General features: G+C 36.5%; 1 protein-coding gene across 1 annotated transcript; it reads right to left on the minus strand.

Annotated features, from left to right (window-relative positions):
* Positions 1-4,638: 4,638 nt before the first annotated feature.
* LOC104085431 (probable proteasome inhibitor) lies at positions 4,639-17,845 on the minus strand. Its single transcript, XM_070181815.1, has 9 exons — positions 17,544-17,845; positions 9,401-9,572; positions 9,051-9,197; positions 8,875-8,961; positions 5,775-5,852; positions 5,626-5,657; positions 5,476-5,539; positions 5,310-5,387; positions 4,639-4,961 (listed from the first exon to the last, which is right to left on the minus strand). Exons 1-9 carry the CDS (start codon positions 17,716-17,718, stop codon positions 4,886-4,888), a joined length of 909 nt encoding a protein of 302 aa, XP_070037916.1. The 5' UTR covers positions 17,719-17,845; the 3' UTR covers positions 4,639-4,885.
* Positions 17,846-22,045: the final 4,200 nt, after the last annotated feature.

The raw sequence follows: 22,045 nt of genomic DNA on the forward strand, positions 1-22,045 counted from the left end.
ATGTAGGAAAATATCAACTAGGGAGTGGAGACCCTATGTTGGAAAAGAGACTAGGGAGTGGAGACTCTATTTCTAAAATAAATATCAATTAGGGAGCGGAGACCCTATGTTGGAAAAACGACTAGGGAGTGGAGATCCTATGTCTAAAATAAAATCAACTAGGGAGTGAAGATCTAATGTTGGAAAAGCGACTAGGAGTGAAGACCCTATGTCTAAAATAAAATCAACTAGGGAGTGGAGACCTTATGTCTAAAATATCATCAACTAGGAAGTGGAGACCCTATGTTGGAAAAGGAGACTAGGGAGTAGAGACCCTATGTCTAAAATATCATCAACTAGGGAGTGGAGACCCTATGTCTAAAATAAATATCAATTAGGGAGTAGAGACCCTATGTTGGAAAAGGAGACTAGCGAGTGGAGACCCTATACCTAAAATAAATATCAACTAGGGAGTGGAGACCCTATGTCTAAAATATCATCAACTAGGGAGTGGAGACCCTATGTCTAAAATAACGTCCACTAGGGAGTGGAGACCCTATGTTGGAAAAGGAGACTAGGGAGTGGAGACCTTATGTCTAAAATAAAATCAACTAGGGAGTAGAGACCCTATGTTGGAAAAGGAGACTAGGTAGTGGAGACCATGTGTCTAAAATAACGTCAACAAGGGAGTGGAGACCTTATGTCTAAAATAAAATCAACTAGGGAGTAGAGACCCTATGTTGGAAAAGGAGACTAGGTAGTAGAGACCCTGTATCTAAAATAACATCAACAAGGGAGTGGAGATCTTATGTCTAAAATAAAATCAACTAGAGAGTAGAGACCCTATGTTGGAAAAGGAGACTAGGTAGTGGACACCCTATGTCTAAAATAACGTCAACAAGGGAGTGGAGACCCTATGTTGGAAAAGGAGACTAGAGAGTAGAGACCATATGTTGGAAAAGCGACTAGGGAGTGGAGACCCTATGTCTAAAATAAAATAAACTAGGGAATAGAGACCCTATATTGGAAAAACGACTAGGGTGTGAAGACCCTATGTCTAAAATAAAATCAATTAGGGAGTGAAGACCCTATGTTGAAAAAATGACTAGGGAGTGGAGATCCCATGTCCAAACTAAAATCAATTAGGGAGTGGAGACCCTATGTCAAAAATATCATCAACTAGGGAGTGGAGACCCTATGTTGGAAAAGATACTAGGGAGTGGAAACCCTATATCTAAAGTAAACATCAATTAGGGAGTGAAAACCCTATGTCTAAAGTAAACATCAACTAGGGAGTGGAGACCCTATGTTGAAAAAGGAGACTATAGAGTGGAGACCCTATGTCTAAAATAAACATCAACTAGGGAGTGGAGACCTTATGTTGGAAAAAGAGACTAGGGAGTGGAGACCCTATGTCTAAAATATCATCAATTAGGGAGTGGAGACCCTATGTTGGAAAAGAGACTAGGGAGTGGAGACCCTATGTTGGAAAAGGAGACTAGGGAGTGGAGACCCTATGTCTAAAATGAACATCAACTAGGGAGTGGAGACCCTATGTTGGAAAAGGAGACTAGAGAGTTGAGACCCTATGTCTAAAATAAATATCAACTAGGGAGTGGAGACCCTATGTTGGAAAAGGAGACTAGGGAGTGGGGACCCTACGTTGGAAAAGAGACTATGGAGTGGAGACCCTATGTCTAAAATAAAGTCAACTAGGGAGTGGAGACCCTATGTTGTGAAAGGAGACTGGGAGTGGAAACCTTATGTCTAAAATAAAATTAACTAGGGAGTGGAGACCCTATGTTGGAAAGGAGACTAGGTAGTGGAGACTTTGTGTCTAAAATACCGTCAACTAGGGAATGGAGACCCTATGTTGGAAAAGGAGACTAGGAAGTAGAGATCCTATGTCTAAAATAAAATCAACTATGGAGTGGAGACCTTATGTTGGAAAAGTGACTAGGGTGGAGACCCTATGTCTAAAATAAAATCAACTAGGGAGTGGAGACCCTATGTTGGAAAAGCGAATAGGGAGGGGAGACCCTATGTCTAAAATAAAATCAACTGGGGAGCGGAGACCCTATGTTGGAAAAACGACTAGGGAGTGGAGACCCTATGTCTATAATAAAATCAACTAGGGAGTGGAGATCATATGTTGGAAAAGCGACTAGAGATTGGAGACCCTATGTCTAAAATATCATCAACTAGGGAGTGGAGACCCTATGTTGGAAAAGCGACTAGGGAGTGGAGTCCTTATGTCAAAAATAAAATCAACTAGGGAGTAGATACCCTATGTTGGAAAAGTGACTAGGGAGTGAATGCTCTATCTCTAAAATAAAATCAACTAGGGAGAGAAGACCCTATGTTGGAAAAGTGACTAGGGAGTGGAGACCCTATGTCTACAATGAAATCAACTAGGGAGTGGAGACCCTATGTCTAAAATATCATCAACTACGGAGTGGAGACCATATGTTGGAAAAGAGACTAGGGAGTGGAGACCCTATGTCTAAAACAAAATCAACTTAGGAGTGGAGACCCTATGTTGGAAAAGAGACTAGGGAGTGGAGACTCTATTTCTAAAATAAATATCAATTAGGGAGTGGAGACCCTATATTGGAAAAGGAGACTAGGGAGTGGAGACCCTATGTCTAAAATATCATCAACTAGGGAGTGGAGACCCTATGTTGGAAAAGATACTAGGGAGTGGAGACCCTATGTCTAAAATATCATCAACTAAGGAGTGGAGACCATATGTTGGAAAAGAGACTAAAGAGTGGAGACCATATGTATAAAACAAAATCAACTAAGGAATGGAGACCTTATGTTGGAAAAGAGACTAGGGAGTGGAGACTCTATTTCTAAAATAAACATCAACTAGGGAGTGGAGACCCTATGTTGGAAAAGGAGACTGGGGAGTGGAGACTCTATTTCTAAAATAAATATCAATTAGGGAGTGGAGACTCTATGTTGGAAAAGAGACTAGGGAGTGGAGACCCTATGTCTAAAATATCATCAACTAGGGAGTGGAGACCATATGTTATAAAAGAGACTAGGGAGTGGAGACCCTATGTTGGAAAAGAGACTAGGGAGTGGAGACCCTATGTCTAAAATAAACATCAACTATGGAGTGGAGACCCTATGTTGGAAAAGGAGACTAGGGAGTGGAGACCCTATGTCTAAAATATCGTCAACTAGGGAGTGGAGACCCTATGTTGGAAAAGAGACTAGGTAATGGAGATCATATGTCTAAAATAACGTCAACTAGGGAGTGAAGACCCTGTGTTGGAAAAGGAGACTAGGGAGTGGAGACCTTATGTCTAAAATAAACATCAACTAGGGAGTGGAGACCCTATGTTGGAAAAGGAGACTCGGGAGTGGAAACCCTATGTCTAAAATATCATCAACTAGGGAGTGGAGACCCTATGTTGGAAAAGGAGACTAAGGAGTGGAGACCCTAAATCAAGTTCAAAAGTTTAAAGATCTTGACGAGCCTTGAAGTAGGGTGCATTTGTAGGTATATAAATTTTATCGGAGTTAAATCCAATAAAATAACATGCTTCATATTTTAAATGAAAAATAGAGTTGGCCAAATAAATATTATGGGCTAATATAATTGAATTAATTATATAAGTCCAATACATATGGGTTAAATAAATAGGCTTGAATCTATTGGGCTAGCCCTTTTAATTGGGCTAAAAGTAATGAGCCCACTCCACTAAGCCCAAGATGTCATCTTCCTAAAGGCTCAATTCGGTGTCACGTGTCAAGTGACATGGCACGCCAAATCAAACAAAAGAGCCAATAGGATCATGCCACGCGTCAAATTGACAAGGCATGTCAAGTCAAATTAAAAGGCCAATAAAACCGCGTCACATGTGCAAATGACATGTTCTTTCCAATCAAATGCGGTCTTGTCACTCTTTAATTTGATTGGTCAGAAAGAGTTTGTTCTTATCATAACTCTTCTCTCTCACAACTATAAATAGGGGTCTTCATAATTCAGAAAAAAAGACCAAAAGTTATAACAAGAAGCAAGAAAGAGCTCGTGGATCAAACGCTACAAATTTCTCTACAAGTTTCAAGCTTCAAGCAATCAAGTTCAAGTTCAAGAAATCAAGTTCAAGCTCAAGAACGAAGAACAAATCAAGATTCAAGGAGTACGAGTTCAAATCAAAGTTCGTGCTAGATGAATCCAAGATCATCGCTCGTGGCAACAAATATAGATTCAAGATCAAGCTCAAAGGCCCTTGAATTTATTTACTATTGGAAAGAAAAATCAGAGGATTCATAAGGAATGTAACACTCAAATATTTTAAATAAAATATTACAATTGTTGCAATATTTTTCGATCTCGATTATTTTGTCGACACAAATTTGTTGTCTACAGTTAGTTTTAATGCCCTCCGGCCGAAACAGCCAAGTCCACTACTACCAATTCCTCTTGGCAATTTAGCTGAAGTTGTCTTCAAATGCAGTATCCTCAACCGATACTTGGCAGATAAAGCTTGTAGAACTACTGCAAAGGTTCAACGAGAAGAGCAGATTATTACACGTAAGATTCTTAAATTAAGAAACAGTTACTTCCATTCTTGGTAACATATCTAAATGAATTTTGCTTGTACGAATGAATGGAGCGTTAAGCCAATAGAAGAAGACAGCATATTGACAAAAAGGAATGTCACAACACCACGAAAAGCAGTGAGAATATGAACAAAACCAAATAACAAGAATCTTGGCCAAATTGTAACGTAGATAAAGCTGGCAAGACTTATATACACATCGTTGACCAATCAGGCATACTAAATCCACAATATACAAGATTAGGAAAACAAAAACAGTGAGAAAGAAGAATTCGACCAAAAAAAAAAGAACACCAAAGTTGTCTGTCACAACAGAAAAGTCATAACTCCTATATGAAGTCCGAATCTCCACCAAAATGTGGCAGATCTGGATGAGGCCTTCCACCTCCCGGCCTCCTCGGGTCCCTGCATGTGATTTTAAAATGAAATTAGTAAGAGGAAAAAAGCAACAGAAGCCATAGAGCTGAAATAACTAGTTTCCCTTTTTCAGAAGCAACTTGCAAAGCTGGATTATTTTCATTCAACAAAATAATTTGCAAACAATAGATTTTTACGTCATGTTACTCAATAGAAGAGCACTTAATATGTACACTCTTAGTTTTACAAGGAGAAAGGCACAAGGCACAAAAATAGAGATTTAGAGATTTCCCCCTTGCTATAGCAATTTTGAGTTTACATCTAACAAGTAAACACTAGATGGGAAGAGCAGAATTTCACCTAAAACTAACCGACACAAGATATGCATCAAAGTACCTGATAAAACGACCTGGCTCAAAGCCAGGAACATCTGGTGGTCCATACGGATCAAAACGAGCACCTGGTGGAACACCCCTGTATGAAAAGACCAAATAACTCAATCTTACAATATGCATTTCCCATCTTTGAAATGAGAGAGAGAGAGAGAGAGAGAGAGACTTACGGCAGTCCTCCAGGTAAACGAGGATCCCCACCCATTCCACCAAAAAAGCGAGGGTCACTAGGCCCTGCATCATAAAACATAAAGAGCTCAGTTGGCAAAAGACAAAATTAGGAATTCTTTATCTGAACTAAGACAAAACTAGTCACACACCTATAAGCATGCTCCCACCTCCTGGTTCGCCTCTACAATGACAGAAAAGGGACGGTGTAAAGACAAGATTAGCATGTACAAAAATCAGAACACACCAACTGGCAAGTGCCATTCAACATGAGAGGGGAAAACACAAAAAGATAACAAACCTGGTTGGGTAAACTCCAGCACCAGGCCCAGGGAAAAGATCGCTGCCACCAGCGCCAGGAATGGGAGGAACCACATATCTGTATAATCCATGTAATGTAGGAAGTTAAAAATTCTGTGCCACCGCCTCCAATAAAACATGATATCAGAGCTTGAAACTCTTTACAACATTTTGCGATGCGCAAGTTAAAACGCCTGAAGAGTGTATGTGTGTGTGTTTTTTTTTTTGGGGGGGGGGGTCAACAACCAATAATATACATATTTCTGGTGACTTGAGAGAATGCTGCCCAGAATTCGAGAACAATCCATCCCACCATAAGGGATCTCTCCTACTGCTACCTAACTACTAAGTATAACTTATCCTCCTCTCAGAAACTAAAAATAGAGATCAATCGCATATCTGTCCGCCTGCTCCTCCCTCCCTTGATCCCTAATCTGATTTTCATTGAGAAAATTTATTACGCAACTGATACTAAGAACCTGCTTTCTTTTCTGTTCTTCTCAGTTTTTCCATCTATTTCCTATAAAATCTACTGATAACGGCCACAGCTGACCATTAACAGCTCATCACCAAATCACATACTTAGGCCCACAATCAAACTAAATCTGAACCCTTTGCAAAAAAACAGAGCCCTCAAATAACTCTTAAATAACAACATACTGCTGTAGGTGGTAAAACACACATCAAGATTTCCTAGAAACACACCCTTGGGGGTTTCATTTTATTTAGTCTAATATAATCTCAGAAGGAGAGGCACTAAAACAAGTGGTAAGTGGAAGAGAAGAAAATCACTGCAATTGCTTAAGAGGAGTGGAAGATTTATGTAAGGACTTTGTATGAGAAAATACAGAAGAAAAACAGAGCTTTGAGCTTGACACGTAAGTGTTTGAAAAGCCTGCCAGTCTGACAGGAGAGCAAATACATCCCAACTTTGAACAGGAACATCCTTGAGCACCTAAAATTATTTTCTGAGATGCCTGGGTGAAAGGCTTTTTATGAGGAAATTTAATTCTATCACCACCACAGAACCTATGGGACAAACCTGCAACATAGGTTGCGAAAGTAGTAGGGTGAGGGAGGGGGGTGTTTGGGAGTGAATCCTCAAATGATGAAGTATAACTTCCATATAAAGAAGAACAATGGGTGGGTATCTCTTACAGAAAGGATAATCGAAAGCTCTCCTCTTCAGAGACCCCAACCTAAGACAAGCCAAATGACTAGGAGGAGGATAACCGCTTGGCTAGCTGAACCTAAACAAGAGGAAAGGGCGGGGAAAAAAATAGAAAGAGTAAATCACCGCTGCTATAGCTCCAACAGCAGTCGAGAGGGCTATTGTTCAAGGATCTAGCTGAGCAATCTCCCCCAAGGATCAATACAGAGACGTTAGAAGTGAGTAAGGCATCAAGGAATACCAAAATACCGCTAGTGTAAGGTTGACATCTCAAATGATCAAGCTAGTTGTATGTAAAGGATATAGGTCTGTCATACGAGAAAGATGAGAGACTGTTCTGAGATGGAATTAATATCTGGAGTTACCAATTTGCTCTTGCATGAATACAAACATGAGCTGGCAGGGAATTTACCATGTCAGAGCTCGAGAATATTTATCAAGTTGGAAGACTACAACAGATAACACCCAAGTAGACTCATGCCACATGTGGCCTGTGGATGGAACATGAGGGGAAACAGTTATTCCTTCCACAGGGCCCCCTACTTCGAGTTAGACTTGGAAAAGTAACGGTCTATCTAGTTAGGCGTTGACTGCAGTTAAAATATGAACTTCAACTCCTAGCGCTTACAAAGGTATACTGCAGAATTCGAAGGAGACTTGTCCCGTGGCTCTCGAGGGCCCGAGCTCCCCATCCCATCCAATCTCCTTCTGGATCAAGGCCAGACATGACCCTGAGAATATCGACATTGACCTCGACAGGTCTTCGGCTTCAATTCGGTTCTGTTGTATGATGCATGACCTCAACAGGAGGGGTTGTTCTCCTCAAACTCAAAGGCCGCTGTTGGATGCTTTCTACACTGTCACCCCCCATGATCTCATCTTCTTGATATGGAAAGGGGACGACAGCGGCAGGGGAAGCTACTTCATTTGGGGCAGGCCCCAGACGTGCTCTTCCTTGGTATATAATTGATCCACTGCCTTTCATCCATTCCAGTTTTATTGACATCAGGTGAGAAAGTAAAACCGCTTTCAAGTTCATCCAACATTGACGATTCACTTCAACTTTTGATTCTTATATTTCGTGGCACGTCCAGTACCTCTTATTTCCTTATGGGAAAAAATCTTCATCCAAGTTGAATTAAAGTAAGCATGCCACATTGTATCCCTTCAAGCCCTTTTGTTGTCTGATCTTGAAAATCTAGATCTCTCTAGTCCTTGAAATTAGAAACGTTCCATGAAGGAACAATCATGTGGGGAAAGAAGGGCCTGCTTAGAAGATTTCAAAAGGCCTAACTTTTCACATCACAAAGTCCAGGAACAAGGAAAGCCCGGAGTGCATGCTAGTGTCAGTGTGGCTCAAATAGCTAAAGGAACAACTATTAGGAGAAATTGAAGAAGAGGCACTGCCAGCTAGGTATAGATATCTCCTCCAAGGCAAGTGGCCGCCAAGGTACGGCCACTTGAAATGCGTACTTTGAGGTGAATAGTATCTAGGGCTAGCAGGCTAGGTTGTCTTCTCCCAATCAGCTCACCCCTCCCCAGACCTAAAGGAAAGGGAAGAAAGAACATAATCCAAGTTTGTACAGATGGAACAAGTACAGGGAATCAAGAGGAGGCGAGGAGGAGACTGGCAGCTTTCCATCTTCCACCTCTAACAAAAACGTATAGCTTGGAATCCTTCCATTTTCTTGTCTTTCAAGGTATACACATCTCAAGTTAAAGATACCAAGGTAGAGGAGCATTATACAATCATACCTCACATAATATGATGATGCAATTCATGTAAAGTGAGATTCAGAAAAATTGTTTTCCAATGAATTGAGGATCTACGCCATGTATCTAGGTATGAACCACCAATAAACTACATATCAAGGTATATATCAATAATTATTGACAGGAATAAGAACAAATCTCTTTTCTTTGACATTACCCTAAGGGAAAAGAACTTCCAGGCTGATATGGGTAATCAGATCTGCGCTCAGCACTAGGCTGGTCTTCGAGTCCTCCTTTTCCAGAGCTGCATACAGGGAATTGTAACTTATGAATTTAATTGTCACATCTCCAAAGTCCAAAGTACAAGTTGAAAACCAAACCAATGGCACATACCTTGAAGTCTGAGTAGAGGAATTCGCCACAGAAGAACCACTATATTTACTAAGGACTTCTTTGTTTAGTTCACCTACCAGCTTACCCAAATTTTTGAACTGGGCATTGTAATTCGTTCCCCCTTCTTCGACAATGTAGTCCTCGACGCTGCAAATTACCAATGGATCAATTAGAACACTCAGAACGTTACAAATAAAAAAAAACGGAACACTCAGAACGTAGTCCCTTCTTCAACTAGCAACGGAAGGGGAAAAAGATGCTTTCTCCTTGCACTGGTTTAGGGGTCATAAGGGAAGAGCTGGAGGATTTTTGATGTAAATAAAAAGAAAGAAAAAAAGAAAGGAACTTACCTTAGCTCAAGATGAAGAGGCTCGTTATCGCCATCCCTAAGTGTATCTATAAGCAGCTTATTGTTCATTGCAAGGCACTTCACCAACACTTTTTTGGAGCTCTTCTCAGGCTTTGAATACACAAAGGCATAACTATCCTCAAATTCATTCCAATGATCAATCCCTACCTCATCTACTCAAAAGAAAGAGACACAATCATTGCAAATACATATGATGCATCCTAATCATTCCTAATTACACAGAAGTTATCCGAAATAACCTGAAAATCTCAAAAACAAACTGCAAAAGAAAAGGTGGAAGCGAAAATAATGGCATATCAACAGAAACTGAAGCTTCCAATAATCATTGACACCAATGCAGATGTACAAAGGAACAAGAGTTTAATCAAGGCAGATACTCCTCTTTCCTCTGTTTTAACCAGGTACGGACAGACTAAAATGCAGTAACCTCTTCTGGATCTTGTTTCTCTATAAAGTTCCTCTATTCATTTTTATCAAAATAGTAAAATTTCTCAATTCTAGTCTTTAGGAATAAGAAATAAGTAAAGCACGGCTCAAAACTCGTGGATAAATGGGCCTGATAGCATCAAGGACAAGGATAGAGTTTTGGATGCTCCAAGGCCATTTACAAGATCTCAAGCTAAAGAGTTGCACTCTAAGGTTGCTGGACTTCAATGGCAAATAAAGAAGCTTTTAATTGTAGAGGAAGAGCTCAAGCCCAAAGTAGATGAATTATCCAAGTTTTACAATTATTTGGTGATCCAAATTGAAGTCCAAGAGGAGGAAGATTGGGCCACCAAATCAGCCCTTGAAGTCCACCAAAGGGGCTCAAAATGAGCTTAAAAGAGGTCCAAAGGGGGTGTTTCAAAGGAAGCCCAATTGGAGTACAAATCAATGGCCCAAACTAGTAGTTTTAAGGTCCAAATCTGCCCCAAAGGGATTTGGCCGCCCCCCACCTAATTGTAATGACTTTCCCTACCTAATTGTAATGACTTTTTATGCCTTAGCAACCACCCTACCTAATTTTAAGGACTTTTTGTGCCTTAGTACTCCTATAAATAAGGAGTTCTTCTCATTCATTGAGACACTTCATTATTGATTAAGTATATCATACTTTGAGAGTTCTTTTGAACCTTTGTTACTTGTGCTTTGAGATTTATCTTTCAACCTTTACTAGTTCATAGTTCAAGGTAGTAAGATTACTTCTCTATTGTGATATCTTTGATTTCTTTGTGGTATTCTTAGAAGGCGATTAATACTAGTTATTAATTGTTGTCTCAAGTTACTCGTAAAGCGGTCAAGATCCGAATCTATTGTTTTGATTTGCTTTTAAGTAAAGGCGTTTGATTTCTTCAATAAATCAAGACGTTGTTGCTTTGATCTTGTCAAGGCTATAGAACTTGCGTTCTTGGAATTCTTTCCTTGAATTTTTCCATATCCTTTATTTTCTGCCCTTTAGTTCTAGTTGTTCAATTCCTTATTGTTATTGCTTCCGCATTTACTTTTCAAATTCTTACTCTAGTTTGGATTCCCGACCTTGTCGTTATCAAGTGGTATCAGAACGGTTCTATCAAGGTTTCGTTCTTGATAATTCTGGGGATTTCTTGAGTACTAAGAGCGGAAAAAAAAAGTAAAAAAAAAAAAAACAAACAAAAAAAACGAAAATCAATTTTAAAAAAAAAAATTGCTTGCTCTCTAGGAACTTTCTTTTGTATCTAATTTGTTTCCAAAAACTATCAAAGGAAACAAGAAGAGGGGATCCCAGATTTCAAAGATAAGACAAAAATTCAATTTTTCTTACATTTCTAATCTAAATATATAATCATTTCCTTTTTGTTCGTGTCTTGTTTCAACCGAGCCTAATAGTTCTAGGATTTGGTTCTTCTTTCATTTGTTCCCCAAAAATCTATATTTTACTACTAAGAACTTTATACGAGTTGGGTTTAACTATAAATCTACAAAGTATTTCGTTCAAAGGTTATTTCGAGAGAGAAAAAAAAGGCAAAGTGTGTGTGAGAACAATTGAGGAAAAAAATCAATTTTCTGATATAGTTTTATTATTTAAGATGTCACATACAGGTAGTGATGATGAACGAAAGGTTCTCCAATAAGCCGAAATCAAAGCAAGAAATGATTTTACCTTGCAAGCTATGCATCAACAATTCGAAAGGTGGAATTTGCAACTCCAAGAGATGAGGGACATCATTGCTGAGCAAAATGATACAATAGCTGAACTTAGAAGGGAAAATAATGTTAGGCCCCAAGCTAGGAGAAATGTACCCCTTGCTCCCATTGTAAATCAAGAAAACCCAATAGATGATTTTAATGATATCGATTTTGATAGGGTGGGAAGAGATAGGAGGGGACAAAGAGGTAGAGTAGAAGATGATAATATAAGTAGTATAAAGATGAAGATGCCATCTTTCAAGGGAACAAGGGATCAAGACTTGTACCTTGATTGGGAGAGAAAGGTTGAAACCATATTTGACTGCCACAACTACTCTGAGGGTAAGAAGGTTAAACTTGCTATTGTTGAGTTTTCTGACTATGCTGCTATTTGGTGGAAAAAGCTTACTAGGGACAGATTGCAAGAAGGACAAGCATCAATTGCTACTTGGACTGAGATGAAGAAGGTGATGAGAAAGAGATTCATACCATCTCACTTTCAAAGAGAGCTACAACAACGCCTTCAAACATTGAAGCAAGGGTCCATATCTGTGGATGAGTACTTTAAGGCTATGGATATGGCTATGATCCAAGCTAATTGTATGGAGGAAGAAGAGGCTACAATGGCTAGGTTTTTAAATGGTTTAAATAAGGAAATAGCTGATGTAGTAGAATTACAACAATATGTAACAATAGATGAGTTAGTTGATTTGTCTGTAAAGGTAGAAAATCAAAATAAAAGAAAGCAAGCTAGCTCATGGAAAGGTCGGTCAAACACCATCTCCAAGAAGCCATGGTCGAATCAAGAGATGAAGAGTTCTTCTAGACCTCAAGAAGACAAGGATAAAGGTAAATTTGAGAACAAAGATGGAGGTAAAACCTTTAACCCTAAACCTTTTACACCTTCTAGTTCTATTCAGTGTCATAAATGTAAAGGAAGGGGACATATGATGCATGAATGTCCAAGTAGAAGAAACATCATTCTTAGAGAAGATGGAGGATATGAGAGTGAAAAAAGTGAGGGAGAAGAAGAGGGAGATGTGAGTAATGATGATGATATAGAACTACCTAATGATGGCATGATTGGGGTAGTTAGGAGGATTATGACTATCAATTTGGGAAGCAATAGTGAAGAACAAAGGGAGAATATATTCCATACTAGGTGTGGGATAAAGGGGAAAACTTGTTCTATGATCATTGATAGTGGTAGTTGTGCTAATGTGGTGAGTTCATACTTTGTGGAAAAATTGGGACTTGCATGCATGAAACACCCTACTCCCTATAGACTCCAATGGTTAAATGATAGTGGTGAACTAAAGGTAAACAAACAATGCATGATTTCATTCAATGTTGGTAGATATGAGGATGATATTCTTTGTGACATAGTCCCTATGCAAGCTTGTCATATCTTACTGGGTCGTCCTTGGCAGTATGATAGGAATGTTTTTCATGATGGAAGGAAGAATAGATATTCTCTTGAGCTAAATGGCAGGAAATTTACTCTTGCACCTTTATCTCCTTCTCAAGTGTTTGAAGATCAAAAGAGATTAAGGGAAACAATGGGAAAACCAAGGGGAGGGATAAAAAGTGAGCTTGAGGAAAAAGAAAAGAAAGGAGGCCAAGAGTTGGAAAAAAAGAGAGATGGCCGAGAGAAAGAGAGAGAGGGCAACAATTTGAGAGAAGAGATAAAAAGGGGCTTGAATGAAAAAATAGAAAGTCTTGGTGAGAGGAAAGAGGCTAAGGAAATAAAAAAAGAGAGTTTTTATATAAAAGCCAAAGAGTATTTAAATACAAGGAAAGAGGGGTTGCCCATAATACTACTTACTTACAAAGAAGTTTTGATTAATTATGACTTACTAACTTCTTCTTTGCCAAGTAATATTTCTTCTCTTTTGCAGGATTTTGAAGATGTCTTTCCTGAAGATATTCCTAATGGATTGCCACCTTTACGTGGCATTGAGCATCAAATTGATTTCGTGCCTGGATCACAAATCCCAAATAGGCCTGCTTATACGAGTAATCCAGAAGAGACAAAAGAGCTTCAAAGGAGCTGCTTGAGAAAGGCTTTGTGAGAGAGAGCATGAGCCCTTGCTCTGTTCCTGTCCTATTGGTACCCAAAAAGGATGGAACTTGGAGGATGTGCGTGGATTATAGAGCAATCAACAAGATAACGGTAAAGTATCGCCATCCTATTCCTCGTCTTGATGACATGTTGGATCAATTACATGGATCCAAAATCTTTTCTAAAATTGATCTAAAAAGTGGTTACCATCAGATTCGAATAAATCCTGGAGATGAATGGAAAACTGCTTTTAAGACCAAATATGGGCTTTATGAGTGGTTAGTTATGCCTTTTGGCTTGATTAATGCACCTAGCACTTTCATGAGATTAATGAATCATATCTTTAAGGATTTTCATGGAAAATTTGTTGTGGTGTACTTCGATGATATCTTGATCTTTTCTAACACTTTAGAAGAGCATGTAGAACACCTAAAACAAGTTTTTGAAGTTCTTAGAAAGCAACTCTTATTTGCTAATCTTAAAAAGTGTACTTTTTGTGTGGATCGTGTGATTTTTTTGGGTTTTGTGGTTAGTTCTAAAGGAGTTGAGGTTGATGAAGAGAAAATTAAAGCAATAAAAGAATGGCCAAAACCTAAGAGTGTAACTGAAGTTAGGAGTTTTCATGGACTTGCTAGTTTTTATAGGAGGTTTGTGAGAGACTTTAGCACCATTGCTTCTCCTTTAACTGAAGTTATTAAAAAGGATAAGATTTTTACATGGGGAAAAGAACAAGATGACGCTTTTAACTTGTTGAAAGAAAAGTTATGTTCTGCTCCATTGTTACAATTGCCTGATTTTTCTAAATCTTTTGAAATTGAATGTGATGCTTCTGGCAAAGGAATAGGTGCTGTTTTGATGCAAGATTCTAAACCTATTGCCTACTTTAGTGAGAAGTTGAGTGGAGCCACATTGAACTATTCCACTTATGACAAAGAGCTATATGCTTTGGTAAGGGCTTTAGCCACATGGCAACATTACTTGTGGCCAAGAGAGTTTGTCATTAAAACTGACCATGAATCCTTGAAATACTTGAAGAGTCAAGGTAAGCTTAGTAGAAGGCATGCTAAGTGGGTTGAATTCATTGAAACTTTTCCTTATGTAATTTCTTACAAACAAGGGAAAGAGAATGTTGTTGCGGATGCACTTTCAAGAAGGTATGTCTTAGTTTCTACCCTGACTTCTAAATTGATGGGTTTTGATCAAATCAAGGGACTTTATGCTAATGATGTTGATTTTAGAAAGATTTTTGCAGATTGTAAGTTGGGTCCTTTTGAGAGGTTTAACCTCCAAGATGGGTTTCTCTTTAAGGAAAATAAGTTGTGTATCCCTAATTGCTCTTTACGTGAAGTATTTGTAAGGGAAGCACATTGTGGAGGGCTTATGGGTCACTTTGGAGTCCTAAAGATGCTAGACATACTTGCTGAAAAATTCTTTTGGCCTGGAATGAGAAAAGATGTTGAAAGAATGTGTGCACAGTGTTTGGAATGTAAACAAGCTAAATCTAAAGTGTTACCACATGGTCTTTACACGCCACTACCTGTTCCTACTTCACCTTGGATTGATATTTCTATGGATTTTGTGTTAGGTTTGCCTAGAACAAGGTATGGTAAGGATAGTATATATGTTGTGGTAGATAGGTTCTCCAAAATGGCTCGTTTTATTCCTTGTTTAAAGACTAATGATGCTTCACATGTTGCTGATCTTTTTGTAAAAGAAGTGGTCAAATTGCATGGTATACCTAGAACTATTGTTAGTGATAGGGATGCTAAGTTTTTGAGCCACTTTTGGCGTGTGTTTTGGGGGAAGTTAGGCACTAAATTGTTGTTTTCTACTTCTTGTCACCCACAAACTGATGGACAAACTGAAGTAGTTAATAGAACCTTAGGAAACATGTTGAGGGCTGTTTTGAAAGGTAAATTAACTTCTTGGGAGGCTCACTTACCTATGATTGAATTTGCTTACAATAGAACAATCCATTCTTCTACAGGTATGTCTCCTTTTGAGGTTGTTTATGGTTTTAATCCCTTCACTCCCCTTGATTTATTACCATTACCTACTAATGATATTGTTAATCTTGATGGTAGGACAAAGGCTGAGATGATGAAAAAAATTCATGAACAAACAAGGCTTGCAATTGAGAAGAAAAATGAGCAAACTGCCTTGAGAAAGAATAAGGGTCGAAAACAAGTAATTTTTAAACCTGGAGATTTAGTTTGGGTTCACTTTAGAAAGGAGAGATTTCCCTCCAAAAGGAAGTCAAAGTTGCACCCTAGAGGAGATGGCCCATTTCAAGTCCTTGAAAGGATTGGAGACAATGCTTACAAGCTAGACCTACCTGGTGAGTTCCAAGTAAGTGTTACATTCAATGTTGCTGACTTGTCTTTGTTTGATGTAGGATCGAATTCGGGGACGAATTCTTTTCAAGAAGAGGGGAATGATAGCATCAAGGACAAGGATAGAGTTTTGGATGCTCCAAGGCCATTTACAAGATCTCAAGCTAAAGAGTTGCACTCTAAGGTTGTTGGACTTCAATGGCAAATAAAGAAGCTTTTAATTGTAGAGGAAGAGCTCAAGCCCAAAGTAGATGAATTATCCAAGTTTTACAATTATTTGGTGATCCAAATTGAAGTCCAATAGGAGGAAGATTGGGCCACCAAATCAGCCCTTGAAGTCCACCAAAGGGGCTCAAAATGAGCTTAAAAGAGGTCCAAAAAGGGGTGTTTCAAAGGGAGCCCAATTGGAGTCCAAATCAATGGCCCAAACTAGTAGTTTTAAGGTCCAAATCTGCCCCAAAGGGATTTGGCCGCCCCCACCTAATTGTAATGACTTTTCTTACTCCTTAGCAATCACCCTACCTAATTGTAATGACTTTTTATGCCTTAGCAACCACCCTACCTAATTTTAAGGACTTTTTGTGCCTTAGTACTCCTATAAATAAGGAGTTCTTCTCATTCATTGAGACACTTGATTATTGATTAAGTATATCATACTTTGAGAGTTCTTTTGAACCTTTGTTACTTGTGCTTTGAGATTTATCTTTCAACCTTTACTAGTTCATAGTTCAAGGTAGTAAGATTACTTCTCTATTGTGATATCTTTGATTTCTTTGTGGTATTCTTAGAAGGCGATTAATACTAGTTATTAATTGTTGTCTCAAGTTACTCGTAAAGCGGTCAAGATCCGAATCTATTGTTTTGATTTGCTTTTAAGTAAAGGCGTTTGATTTCTTCAATAAATCAAGACGTTGTTGCTTTGATCTTGTCAAGGCTATAGAACTTGCGTTCTTGGAATTCTTTCCTTGAATTTTTCCATATCCTTTATTTTCTGCCCTTTAGTTCTAGTTGTTCAATTCCTTATTGTTATTGCTTCCGCATTTACTTTTCAAATTCTTACTCTAGTTTGGATTCCCGACCTTGTCGTTATCAGAGCCTGCCCCTCTATCCTTCTTTGCTTAAATACCAGGCTTTTATACAACAGGATCCGAATTGTGACGTGCACCTACCCCCCCCCCCCCCACACACACACACACACACACACATCATGTGCTGCAATTTTTTACCACTAGACCAAAACCCAATAGCCCCTCTCTTTTTAATAATATTCATTATTGACCAAAACCTTGAACTTCTAAATAAGAACAATCACTAGCACTCAAATATTCAAATTTGATCCTATGGCTCAGGAAATGTACAGAATAGTACTCACAATTCTAAAATTGCAGTTAACCAAGTTGAAGAACTATCAAAAGGAAAGAAAAATACATAAAGCACAAAAATTTCACTCTAAAAACTCTAATTAAATAAGTTCATAACTGGAATATCAAAAACCCAATACCAAAATTCAAATAATACTAACACCCTAAAAACAAAGAGAAAATGGGAAAGCCGAAAACTTAGAATACGACAAAAAAACGTACCTGTGGAGGAGGAAGAGAGAGCGTCATCGGTGGAGGCGGAAGGCCCAGTGGCGTGGAGAACAAACCCAGAAGCAAGGAACGCAGCGTGCACCGCGAAAGCTACCTTATCGTGGGCTTGACGGAAAGTGGGCCTTGAGGCCCGTATTACTGCCATAACCGATTGCTCCGTCGCCATTGTTATGGAAATGATGTGAGAAGAAGAGTATCGTTTAGGAGCTTCGACTGAGTAGAAAGAAGAATTGCTAGTGCTTTGTAGTCTTGTAGAAGAAGAAAAGACAATAAAAAGGGGAGCCCGAGTTATTCTTTGCCCCAGTAGGCAATATATATACCGCACCCACTTCGAGTGTTTTCTCTCGAATTTTGTACATAATGCAATTTGGTCCTCCGACTATCAAATTTGGCGATTACTTTCTTTTTGTTTTTTCATTTTATCAACTTTAAAATGTCGAATTAAGTCCTACTTTATATATATATATATATATATATATATATATATATAATTAGGGGTGTACATAAATCAGGTCGTTTTCAGTTTTTTATTTATCAAACCAAATTTATTGTGTCAGTTTGCTAAATTTTATAACCAAATCAGCAAAAGTGAATTTTCTTAATCTCGAAATTTTTGATTTCCTTTCGGTGAGGTCTCTACAATAAAAAATATATAACTAGTGCTCCAAATATTTTTTCTATCCTAATAAGAAAAAATAATTATATAATATTTTTTAATAAATAAATATAAAATATGAGATGAGTCATGACATTATACAAAAATATAGTATCACTAACGATAAAAATAATGAAATTCCATAAAATAAAAACTGCTAATAAGTCATAGAAGAAGCAAATTGAATTTTCTTAGGAATTTTTACCTAATTATACCTTATTAAAAACTTATATAATCCTATGAGAGAGGTTTTAACTTAATTACAATTTGATATACAATTTATCAATTATATATAAATCTATATCTATATTTATATCTATATCTATGTTAATATTAATATTAATTAATTAATATTATATTAAAAGCACAAAGGCCCTTAGCGAAATGTCGTTTCTCTTTTACCCTTTAAAAATAAAATTTATATTGGATAAAATAGTCATTTAATTATTTTTCTAATATTAAAAATAGTCATTTAACTAATTCTCTATTATTTAGGAATAGTCATCTAATTATTTCCATAAATTATTTCCCTAATTAATTGTTTTCCATATAACAATCTAGAAAAAAATTCGTACACTGCATACTAGGAAAACTTTTCGTTCAAATCCATTATACAACTAGGAAAGATTTTAACTCCATCTATATTTAGTCTCCTTTTAGGTTTCATCCTCAAAACAATTCTTGTTCGAGCAACACAATACTAAGGGTTTCGGCTTCCCTTTCTTTGAGCAAAAAGCTTTGTATTAGTTAAATTTTGCATGCACGTATTTATATTAATAGTTGAATTTTATGTTCAATTTGTAAAATTTAAAATAGTAGTTAAATTTTAATTTGCATTCACGTAAAGGGTTTTAAGTTCTCTTTCTTTAAAGAAAACAATTGTATTAATAATTGAATTTTGCATGCACTTATTTATATTAGTAGTTAAATTTTGCATTCACGCATTTGTAAATTTTATATTAGTAGTTGAATTTTGTATTCACGTATTTTATTAGAATTTTGAATATAATATCAAACAATTTATATTATACACTGTCTTTAATTTGTATGTGGTGTTTGTAGCCATCTGTTACAAGTTTAGTATGTTGTAAGCCATCATTTGGAAGTTTTCTTTTCGATAATAATTTTGGTCTAGAATATAAGGTAATTGAATTTATGTTCTCTTTATCTTACAAACTTCCGTTAATTTTCATATAATTTTTGTATATTTTGGATTTAATTAATTTCGTATCTGACTTATTTATAAATTTTTTACACTAAACAAAATGGTCTTTTAAGTATTTTTCTAATATTTAGGAATAGACATCTAATTATATTTTAATATTTGGACTTTAAAATTAACTAAAATTTGTACATTAAATTCTTTCTTATTTGAACTATATAATATAAATATATTTGTAATAAAAAAATAACACATGAAAATCACATTAAAATTTTCTCTCACTTTCAATTTCTTTTATTTTTATGAGTCCTTTATTTTCCTAAAAGAATTAATAAATGTTTTGTTGGGTCAATTGGAATCCATGAAAAAATAGTACGTTATCTTGTGTAGATCGAGAGAGAACGCCCATAAGTGATAATTTTGACCCCATGTTTCAAAAATATAGATATAAAAAGGAGGATAAATAAGTATATATTGAATGGAGTTTATAAATTTATAGATGTACAACAAATTTATTCTTTGGCAATTCAATTAGATATTTTAAAAAATAAATTAATCAACAAAGTACTTTCCTTATTTATCAATTTCTTCTAAACTATACTATTTTAAAAGCGCAAATCCCTAAATAAAAAATATTGATCCACGTTTTAGGCTTTGACAATATACTCCATTTCAGAAAAAAAATATAATTATTATTAATATAAACATTTTAATTTTTTCTTGAAAAGGCTTTTTAATGCTAGCTAATATGTAAGACTTTTAAGTCAACTAAAAGTTGCTACTCTAAGTTTGGTATATAAGCAAAATCTTGGCATTCATTGACTTTTGATAAATTAACAACTTTTCTAGAAGTTTGTATCGTATGAGAACCTTAAGTTAGTGAAAATTACTTATCAATTAACATTTTATTCTTCAATAAAATCAACTACAACATATAAAATTAAGTCGCTACTCAATGATTGCTTATTACAATTTTATTAAGGTGGTATTTCTTTAAAAACAAAATGAAAGAATTGTTTTTAGAAACCAAAATCAATTGAATAGGCCACATATATAAGTAAGTATATTGCAGAAATTGAAAACTATTGATGGAATATTTAGAGGTGAAAATTTTCATAATGAAAATTTCAATATTTAAAAATATCAAAAATATATAGAAATTACCAACCCCCCCCCCCCCCCAACCCACCCACTCACCCCGCACACATACCAAAATAAAATATTTTCGAAGAAATATGTCTCTTTTTGATAATTGATATTTTTATTTCTTTAAACGTCTTCATTATTTGTATATTGACTAATATTTTCATTTCTATATGGCAATTTCTTCCTAATAAATTAGGTATTTGTAGGATTACTATTTCTCAATTTTAAAAACTTACACTTTTATTTATATTAACTTAAATATAATTTTTAATATAACATTAATATGATTAGTTATTTTCTAAAATAATAATCCAATTAGATAGGATACACGTGCAACATGCATACTGTAGGACTAGTTAGTATTAAATGAGTATCCTTGATTGTAACTTTATAATGTGGTAACTGAATTCTACACCTTCGGCCAATTGCCTAATAATCTCTCTCTTCGTCTCTCTCTCTCTCTCACTCTCTCACTCTCTGTTCTTTTCTCTACCATAATTTTTCTTCCTTCAATCTTCTCTGCTTCTCTTCTTCTTTTGCATCTCCTTTCTCCATTTTTTTCAGGGAACTCAACAATGGATTTCACATTACCGTTTATCACGAGTGAACCAGTCATTACCTTTCCAGCCATTGACAAATATTAAAAAGCTTCAAAGTTTTGAATTTGAATTCGAATTTTCTAAATACTTTTTGTATGGATTGGGTGTTATTGTAAACGATTGGGAATATCCTTTGAAGTTTATATCTCAATTTAGAAGATGTTTGGTGAAGATTATAGTTGGTTTTAACTTTTTGATTGAAACTCGAAGAGGAAGAAGAACATAAATGAGATTAGTATAAAAATTATATTTAAGTTGTATTCTGTTGTAGTTGTATATTATGTATGAATATTGTATGAAAGTTGAAAATGAGTTTTAAATAAGTTGTATACTATATGAATCATTGTATGAAATTTGAATCAGTGTTTTAAAAGGCTTTTTTGTGACTCGCCCCGGGAGGGGCACTATCACAACACCCCGAGGCTCACGTGTGGTGCTTAGTTCTGTGAGACTTACGCCCCCAGTGCCCGACTGTACGCCCGAAACACACCAAACACTCTTCGCTCGGAGCTTGCCTCATAAATCCTAGCGTTGTGATGACCCGATAGGTCATTTATAGTTTTACCTTTCATTTATGTGATTCAAGACCTCGAATAGCTCCGTTTAGCCTTTCTCGATTTGCATGTGCGGTCCGTATTTTTTTCGGAAGGATTTTATGAAAAAATTGATGAAAATATGAAATCATGCTTTAAAACTTATTTCAGTTGACTATTGTCAACGTTTTGTGTAAATGGAATCGGATCAGTGCTTTGGCAGTCCCAGTGGGTCAGTATCGCGATTTGAAACTCGGGTATTTACTCAGAATCGCATTTGGAAATTCCTAACTTGATTTATCATAATTTGTTGAAAACTAGAAGCTTAAAGATTTAAAGAATTCATAAGTTTGACCTTGTTGCTACCGGGTTTGATTTCGGTTTCGAAACTTGGTATA

This window comes from Nicotiana tomentosiformis, chromosome 7 (genome assembly GCF_000390325.3).
Source record: "Nicotiana tomentosiformis chromosome 7, ASM39032v3, whole genome shotgun sequence".
In the NCBI taxonomy this organism is placed as follows: Eukaryota; Viridiplantae; Streptophyta; class Magnoliopsida; order Solanales; family Solanaceae; genus Nicotiana; species Nicotiana tomentosiformis.